General features: G+C 46.1%; 1 protein-coding gene across 1 annotated transcript in view; it reads right to left on the reverse strand.

Annotated features, from left to right (window-relative positions):
• COLEC12 (collectin subfamily member 12) overlaps positions 1–3,531 on the reverse strand; it is a 196,858-nt gene extending 193,327 nt beyond the window's left edge. The window contains 1 exon segment of the mRNA XM_030336875.1: positions 3,397–3,531. Within this exon segment, the coding sequence (XP_030192735.1) occupies positions 3,397–3,403 (7 nt within the window). The 5' untranslated portion in view covers positions 3,404–3,531.
• Positions 3,532–9,546: the final 6,015 nt, after the last annotated feature.

The raw sequence follows: 9,546 nt of genomic DNA on the forward strand, positions 1-9,546 counted from the left end.
TTACACGCTTGTTTACTTATCCCAGTTAAGGACAAGAAATCTTAGAGAGACAGTGGTAAAGCAAGGAGTCCATGAGTCCAGAAAAACAACTGGCAATAGACATATATTGCTTACCAGTGCATTTTTTAAGTATTCTTGCCAACAGTATTTCAGAAATGTTTATATACAGGCGCACAAAAATAAGCGGCTGAATACTATGATTTGATGGCACCAACCTCCTTCCTGTGTTAAATCAGAACAGTGGTTTGGACCACTGTGGTCCCAGTTGCTAGTGGCTGTTTTGGGCCATCTCTTAGGCAACAAGTGCTGCTGCATTAAAACTTACCAATATTTCCAACTTTCAGAACTAGAAACGTGATTTAATAATGACACACCTAACTCTGGAGGAGTCAAATTCCTTCAAAAAGAATGTGACTATTTATCCAAAACCACGAGATTTATGGTGTAGCACAGCTAATTGAAAATGAAACTGGAAATAAATTAAAACAACTTCATGTTTTAATAAGTTTGAAAGACTTCGAGTATTGCAGCACAAGGCAAGTAATTTTCTTCTGGAAAAGATATAATGATGTCATTATTTTGGTACTTGTGATTCCAGAGATCGAGGAAATAAACAGAGACAAGTACTTGCTAAATGCAACAGATAGGTGGCACTGTGGCTCATGGCAGATGTGGAATTACACTCCAAAAGCCAGGTTTATTACATAGATGTCCCAGGTTGAAACATCAGAATTAGAAAGTCAAATAGGTACCTTATAAAAGCATTGGACTCATACAGGAGCTAAATTTTTGCTTTAGCAAAAAAAAAAAAAAAAAAAAAAAAAAAAAAGTTCTGTAACTTCTAAGGAGTCTACTAATTTTCTATTTACCTAAAGAATGTTTTAAGTTAATACTTTAAGCATTTGCAAGGTTTGTCATTGACCTGTATCATTTAGGGAAGTTAAAGTCTAATGAAACATTGGCTTTCTTCAGCATAATGAGTTAATAACTACGAGACATAATCACAAACCCAAGGAAAACTTTGGATTGGTTACCTATGGCAAATTGTCAAAATAATTCCACTCGGTAAAGGCAGCCTTCCTCCTTGGCTAGAAATACACTCTCTGCTTGGCTTCAGAAGCCTTGTGTCCAATTTCTTGGATCCACCCCCTTCCTGACTAATGCACCTACTGTGGGTTACTTGGCTACTTAGTTGTCTGAGACTTACCCTTCTTCTAGTCTATACCAGAAGTTATCATACCTGGTGTCCTAGGCCTTTCCAAGGAACACAGGGAAATTGGCAGAGCTTGTCTTTAGTGCTTACCACACTCCTGGACTCCAGTTCTTATAAGTTCTAGACTCAGTTTCCACATCTGTAACGTAGGAGTTAAAATACCTACCTCATACCATTGAGGATTAATTGATAGAGGGCTTGTAGAGGGTGTAGCACAGGGGTTGGCACTTAGTACATACTAAAAAAGTATTACCATCCTCTCCTTTCCCCACCTCAGTAACCAGACAAACGAATGTAAGTTATATGGCAATAGTTGGTAAGCAAATCTCTTACAGAATATTTCCTTTGAAAAGAGGCCTTCAAAGCAAGTAGTCTACCCTGGGATTCACCAGTACCTTATACCCCCTCCCCCACTGGGACACAAGGTAAGTGGGGCCTTTAGACAGTGCCTGGATCACAGAGGGTAAGCAATGAGACTTCTCCAGGGGGGTCTGCAAGCTGGTCCAGAATGCAGCATAAACTTCACAAATGTACATTTAGGACTTTCAGGTGTGTCTTCCCTGGCAGATTTGAATTAACACTTAAAAATACCCAAGTTGCAGTAATGGTCATTTACCCAGTCAAAAAGCATAAAATTTTCAGGGTTCAGGAGCCCAGATGGGAGCTGATCTTCCCAAAAGTTCAAAAACTACTGGCCTCAGGGACCAGCAATAAGATTAACTTCTGGCTCATATGAAGGTAACTGAGCCCCAGAGTAACATTTAGCCATGTGAACTCTTTCCTTTCTGGGAGGATCCTTTAATCAGTGCTAGCCAAGGAAAGTGTGTTTCCTAAAATCTAAATGAGAGAAGACAAACTGAGTGGAAAAACAAGAAACACACACCACTGCGTTTTGAAATTCCCTAGCCAGAAAATTGTATCATATCTTTCGTTTCTCTTCTGGGGAGGGTGACTTTTCACCTGGAGTTCAGTCCCTGCCTTTCCTCGAGTCTCCTGACTAGGAAACTAACACCTTGGAAGGACAGCTAATTGGTAGGACGGTATCGCTCCGGATACTTTAGCGAGAACTTCCTTCCAGAGAACGCTAGAGGCAAAAGTTACTTTCCAAGCGTGTGGGGCTTCCCAGACACCTCCCTCGGACCACAGCCCTGGCAAGTCAAAGCGATCGCATCGCGTGGTCTCTGGTGGCTGGAAATTCGGTCACGGCGGTCACATGGCATTTCGCACCCAGCCCCCTCACTCAAGCCCGGCCCGTGTTATCCTAGCACAAAACTAGAAACTCCAGTCTTGTGTAAACACCACGCCAGGCCATCCCGAAATGATTCCCTTTTGATGCCCGTTGCAATTATTTATCCCACATATAAATCAGAATTCTGTTGACCGATCTCACTGTTTCTAATAAATAGAAAGTTGCCCTGCAAAGCCCTCATCCTTGTGATTCCGCTTAAAGGTACGATAACATCTGACACTCCCCTAAACCGGCCTGCAGAGGACACCGCCCAGGAGACGATCAACGGAATGATTTGTGTCACCTCTGAGCACACGTGGGCACACCAACTGCACAGGCGGGCACATGGAAGGGACGCGGAACCGAGAGCAGTTATTTTCCAATCGGTGGGTCTGATGGAGAAAGATGCCAAACGCATTTTCCGAGCCAGCTGAACTCCGCGGGCACCTAATCATTGCCAGATGTGGGGAGGGCGCACCGAGAACATCCCCGAGTCCCGAAGGAAACACCCGGCTGGCAGCACGTCGACTTCTCGGATGGGGAAACTGCACCAGCCGAGCGGAGAGGACCCCCAAACACAGTGTGGAGCGCCTCAGAGCGGAAAACGGACTGGGAGGAATGAGGATGCCTCCACTCTCCTCGGCATGTTTTTTCAATTAAAAAGTTGGGAACTGGAATCTGTAAACAACGACTTAGGGCTTCAAACTACTTCGCAGAGAGACACGATGGGGAGAGGAATACTTGTACGCCCCCAAACCCGAACCCCTGGGTCTCCTGCCGTGCGGAACTGCGGGGCGGAGGAGCGCCCCACGCGTGCACGCACGATCCCCGCGCCGCATCTCCTCCGACCCTCCGCCCGGAGAAAGTTCGCGCAGCTTGCACCTCCGCCCCCTCCCGCGTGTCCCGAAGCCCGCCCTGCGGGCCGGGAGCCCAGCGCAGCCCGCCGCCGCCCTACCTTTCATGGTGACCGAGGAGACGCACCGCCAGCCAGGGAGCTCCGCGCAGCCGAGGAAGTTCGCACTAAACAGCGGGTCACTGCGCGTCCATGGCAGCCGCGCCGCGCGTCGGCCGTCTGCGCTCCAGCCCTTCCTCGCCGCCACCCGCCCGCGTTCCCCGCTCGGCGCTCTGTGCCGCGGGGCTGCCGCGCGCGCCGCTCACCCCGGGCGGGAGGCGCCGCTCCCGCCAGCGCCCCTCCCCCTGGCCCGCCGGGGCGCGCGGGCCGCCGCGCCCACGCCCCCTCGCGCCCTCCCGCGCCCGCCCCGCCCTCCGGCCCGTGCTCTCCCCTGCCCAGTCGCTTTCTCGCCCGGCCTCTTCCCCGCGCGGTGTCTCGCCCCGGGTCTCCCTTTTCTCGTCGCACCAGCGGCAGAACGATGTCGGAAGAAGGCGTCTTCCAGTCGGTCAAATGCTCACCCTTGGTGTGCGCGAAAAGTGCCGCTGCTGGGCTTGTTTCTAGACCCCCAAACTACCTAGAGAGTGGGGTGAGAGAGTTGGGGAGCGGTGGTGTCACCGGGGTGGCGGAGTAAGCATGTCCCTTCCCCAAAAGTCTCTGGGGCATCCAGGATTAGATCAAACCGAGATGAGAACGTCTTCGGGGTTCCAAGTTTCCAGGTGCGCTTGTGGACACCCGAAGGAAGAACGGGCACAGGCGACCGCGCTGTCACCCCGGGAGAGCTGTCGCTAAATCCGAAGTCACAATTAGATGTTCTCCCTACAGAACTCCGAGCAGGATTACAACTTTGGACCTTCAAGAACACAAAGACACAGACCAAAAAATCCTCTCCGCTCCCCTTGGTTTAGAAAAGTCACCCTTCTACCCACCTCCCCTGAATTGATAAGGTTGAGGGACGCTGGGCTACTGAGTGGCTTCTTCGTAAGTTCCCTCCATTGTGGCCCGTCATGTTGTCCCAATGTGGGTTCCACCCCCCCCCCCTTTTAGAACCTCCTAAGCAGACCCATTCGTTGCTTTATTGCTTTAAAAGTTTCAGTGGTGAGTGGATCTGTGGGGAGGGAGGTGCAGAGAGACTTCTTCAACAAGGATGGAATGAAAAATCACCATGCACTTAGTAACACAGCAAAAGGAATACAATTCTGCCTGGGCGGTGGTTACAGCTTTTCAGATTTCCTCTCCTGAGGATTTGGTAACGCGGTGTAAACAACCCACTGATTCATTCTAAACAGAGAATTCTGCTCTAGAAAAAGGTAGTGCCCAGAAATGAATACATTCTAAAATATTTTAGCCTCTCCATTCCAGAGTCCTTCTTTTGTCAACACCAGCGGGGAAACTTGTACATGACTAGCAAAGAAAAAGGTAAAAAACAACAACACTTTTTATTTCACTTCAGGAGTTGATTAAACGTTAGGGTCCCTGGGGACTTGCTCCAGGTCTCACCAATGTTACCTGCCTTGTCTTGCTGGGCAAGTGAGGGTGGCCAAAGGAAACCCAGATTATGGATTCTCAGCCCAGAACTTACTAACCAATGTTGGAATAGAGGAAATCCATCAGTTTCTTTGTGTAATAATTTCCCCAGCTGAAAAATGGAGAGGATTCTGGCTCCAATATTTCAGTTAAAAAATTATTTTAAAAACATAAATTACAGCTATGACACCAAAAACAGTAAAAGAAAACATAGATAAATCGGATTTCATTAAAATTCAAAACTTGTGCATCAAAGGACACAGTGTGAAAAGGCCACCCATGGAATGAGAGAAAATATTTGTAAATCATATATTTTGTAAGGGACTAATATCCAGAATATATAAACAATGCCTAAAACTCAACAGCCACAAAAAACAACCCAGTTCAAAAGTGGGCAAAGGACTCAAACTGACATTCTCCAAACATTTACAAATGGCCAATAAACATATGGAAAGATGTTTAACATCTTTAATCATTAGGGAAATGCAAATCAACACCACAATGAGATACCATTTCTTATCCATTAGGATGACTATTATAAAAAATAAAAATGCTTTTAAAAAAGCAGAAAACAACAAGTGTTGGCAAGGATGTGAAGAAATTAGAACCTTATGCATTGCTGGTAAGAATGTAAAATGATGCAACCACTGTGGAAAACAACATGGTGCTTGTTCAAAACAATGAAACAGAATTATCATATTATCTAACAGTACTACTTCTGGATATATGCCCCCAAAGAATTGGAAACAGGGACTCGAATAGATATTTGTACACCCATGTTCACAGCAGCCTTATTCACAATCGCCAAGGTAGAAGCAATCAAAGTGCCATCAATAGATGAATGGATAAATAAAATGTGGTATATATTAACAATGGAATATTACTCGGCCCTAAAAAGGAAGGAAATTCTGACACCTGCTACAGCACGGATGAACATGAGGGCATTATGCTAAGTGAAAAAAAGCCAGTCACAAAAGGACAAATACTGTATGATTCCACTTATATGAGTCACCCAGAATAGTCAAATTCATAAAAGACAGGAAGTAGAATGGTGGCTGCCAGGGGCTGAGGGGAGGAAAGAATGGGGACACAGTGTTTAATTGTTACAGAGTTTCAGGTTTGCAGGGTGAAGAGTTCTGGAGATGGATGGTGGTAATGGTTGGGTGACAATGTGAATGTACCTAATGCCACTGAACTGCACACTTAAAAGTGGTTAGGATGGTAAATTTCATGTGTACTTTACCACAAAAAAATTCTAACCAAAAAAAAAAAAAAATGAGATTGAAGAAAATCCCATAAAACCCCAAACCTATGATGTTAGTTATAATGAGCCAGACTCACAGACCTGCTGATGAAGAAGCAGGCTTGGCAATTCTTCTTCTTCTTCTTCTTTTTTAATGTTTATTTATTTTTGAGAGAGAGCACGTACATGCAAGCAGAGGAGGGGCAGAGAGAGAGAAAATCACAAGCAGGCTCTGGGGTGTCAGCACAGATCCTGACATGGGGCTCAGACTCATGAACTGTGAGATCATGACCTGAGCCAAAATCAAGAGTCAGAGGTTTAACTGACTGAGTCACCCAGGTGCCCTGGCAATTTTTTAGAGGACAGTTTTAAGGAGGGTCCCTGGAAGATTGCCTCTTTCAGCACAGGAGCCCCCCAGGTACATCCCACAGATCCCCTGCCTGCCACCCCCTCTGAGTCCCACTCTGGAGGGTTCAGGGGCTGAAGGTGTGGACACATGCAGATCATCAGCTGACCAAGATTTCTCTGATCAAGATCTGTGAGAGAAGTTGAGGACCCAGCTGGGGCTCAGGAAGGAAAGGGAAAGGTAAAGAAGAAGAGGGTAGTTGTCAAGGACTGAATCATACTGGAGAAGATGCTTTGAACTCCTCAGTGGAAATGGGCTACAGGGCCTCTAGGTCACACGGAGGCCTCCTCACCACCAGCAGCAGCACCTGTGTTCTGCATTCGCACTACACTTATAAACTTGGGAAAGTCATTATCTCAGTTAATCCTCCCCACAACCTTGTGCTAGCTATCTCCTTTCTACTAATGAAAGCGCATATCTCACACTTCTCCACCTCTTTCCATCTCCCATGTAAAGACCACTCGAGCCCAACTGGAATTTTGCAAGGACCTTGCAGGTGGCCTCCCCACACCCACTGTTGCTTCTCCACTCCAGCCTCCAACACGCAGCAGCTGGAGAGGCAAGGAAGGACAGATGAGAGATGGGAAGCTCTACAGTTTCCCCAGCTTACTACCTTTACAGAGTTTCCAGGCCATGATATGAAAATGGAGAACCCAGGCTGAGCCCAATCGGCTCCTTGAGTGAAGGAGAAGCTGATAGGGTAGGAAGACCAAGGCAGGACAGAGCACTGGAGGGGAGAGAGTGGCAGTCAGCTTGTGGCAGGATCATTCCAATACCTTGATCTCTGACCATCTGTATACTTCCTCTCTGGTGGGCAGCCAGTACCTTCCAGCAACTGTCAGAGCTACTACCACCTTCCATTTGCCCACTCATTTTTCTCCTCTCCTTATACAGCTCCTTTTGTTCCGTTTTAGCCAAGCTATTCAGTGTCTCCCCAAACATCCTGTGCTTACTCCACCTATGAAGCACTGAGCCTAGCTAGCATTGCACATCTGAAAACATCCTCCTTTCTCCATTGTATCAGTATATTTATTTACATCCGCTTTATTTTTTTTATTTTAAAAAATTTTTTTAACGTTTATTTATTTTTGAGACAGAGAGAGACAGAGCATGAACGGGGGAGGGTCAGAGAGAGAGGGAGACACAGAATCTGAAACAGGCTCCAGGCTCTGAGTGGTCAGCACAGAGCCTGACGCGGGGCTTGAACTCACGGACCGCGAGATCATGACCTGAGCCGAAGTCGGACGCTTAACCTACTGAGCCACCCAGGCGCCCCAACATCCGCTTTAAAGACACAACTTTTTACAAATGGGCCCTTCATCCAGCAAGCAAGACTTACATGATTACTAATAATTGGCACTGTGCTTCACGCTGCAGAGAATGCAAATTTGGGTCAGATGGTCCCTCATCCAGGAGTCTGGTAGGTGAGATAAGACATTCCAGAAAGGATCCATAGTAAAGACAGAAAGTGGGAGATGGCCAGTGTCATGAGACATACAGATACAAGGCCACAGAAGGAAATAAGGTGATGATTTCTGACTAAGGTAACATGGAAAGCTGGGCGCTGAAGGTTAGTTGAGATTCAAAAGAACATGAAAAATGCTCTCTCCCTCCAGACCAGTAGGTTGAACAATGGCATCTGGGAACCACCTATATCAGAACCACTCAGGGGTGTTTTTATAAAGTTCAGATGGCTGGGCTTCCCTTCAGACTCCTGAATCAGAATCTTTCAGGAAGAGGTTTGGGGTGCTTCCATTTTCTAGCACTCCCCAGCTGAGTTTTGTGCTCACTAAGCTTGGAAGATCATCACAGTAGACTATGAGCTTCTTAAGAGAAAGACCACGTCTTCTTCATCTTTGTAGCAACAGCTTCCAGCAATTAACGATCAAGTGAAAGACCGAATAAATGGAAAGGGGATTAGCAATGGAAGACAGTGCCCCAAAAAATGCAGAGCAGGGAAAGCAGAATGTATGGAACATCCCTTAACATAGCCCTCTGTGGATGACACATGCTCTGCTTATTCAGGAGAATAAGCTTGTTTTCTGAGAATATTGGCTTCTTCAGGTTGGTCCTCTGAGTCACTTCATATTTTCTCCCATACTTGACAAAGAATAGACTTTATTTTGACTGATGAGTCATTGTGCTGTTAAGCAAGTCCACTAAAATGTAAAGATCCCATAAAGAAACTAAGGGTGCTGTAATGGACACGAGGTGCTCTGTCTCATTCTGTCTGCACGAAAAGGTTTTTTGGATGAAGAGGTAGTTTTCAGGTCTTTAAAAACTTAGGTTTTTGTCAGTTCGTGTTCTTTTTCTTTAGTGTTTAAACAAACAGCATTTTGGAAAAGGGCTCTGATTGAGAGCTGCTTCCCCTGCTCATCCCCAAAATCTCTATTCTATTCCATTCGATGTTTCACCATTCAAAGGATGAGTCTGAAATTGCTCCTCTAGCCCATTACAAACCACTTTGGTTCTCGGGATGGTACTGGGGCCTCTTTTTAAGTTCAGTGAAGAGGCAAGGGGCCAAGAAAACAGAAACGTGGCTCTTGAGTCTCAGTTTGGAGACCAGGGTGTATCTTGAGGTAAGCAGCAATTACCTCATCATGACCTGAGAGCTATGAGGTGGATGACCATTAATTCTGTTCCAGCTCTCAAAACATTGGTGATTGCTTTCCTACCAGGCTTCAGATGTTTAACACCTATACATTTCAGATTGACATGTGTAAAATAAAATTAAGAGTTTACTTTTGCTTTTGATATGTATCTATTGCAGTGAAATAGATGAGAGGGATTTACTTTGGCTTCATGTTTCATTTGGCTTTGTCGCTCATTTGCTCTGGAGATGAAGTGTGTTGGATGTGAGAAAACCACCATCTGGTGACCAGTCAAATTGGACTCCAAGGCCGGTTCTGTGAGAGGTGCCTCTCTGATTTAGGGCAGGCCTCTGACTTCTCTGGGTCTAAGGATTCTCACTGTAAGGTGAAGGATTTTAGGCTAGGTCATGTCCAAGATCCTTTTTGGCTCAAAAACTCTAACATGAAAC

The sequence above is a fragment of the Lynx canadensis genome, chromosome D3 (genome assembly GCF_007474595.2).
Source record: "Lynx canadensis isolate LIC74 chromosome D3, mLynCan4.pri.v2, whole genome shotgun sequence".
Lineage (NCBI taxonomy): Eukaryota > Metazoa > Chordata > Mammalia > Carnivora > Felidae > Lynx > Lynx canadensis.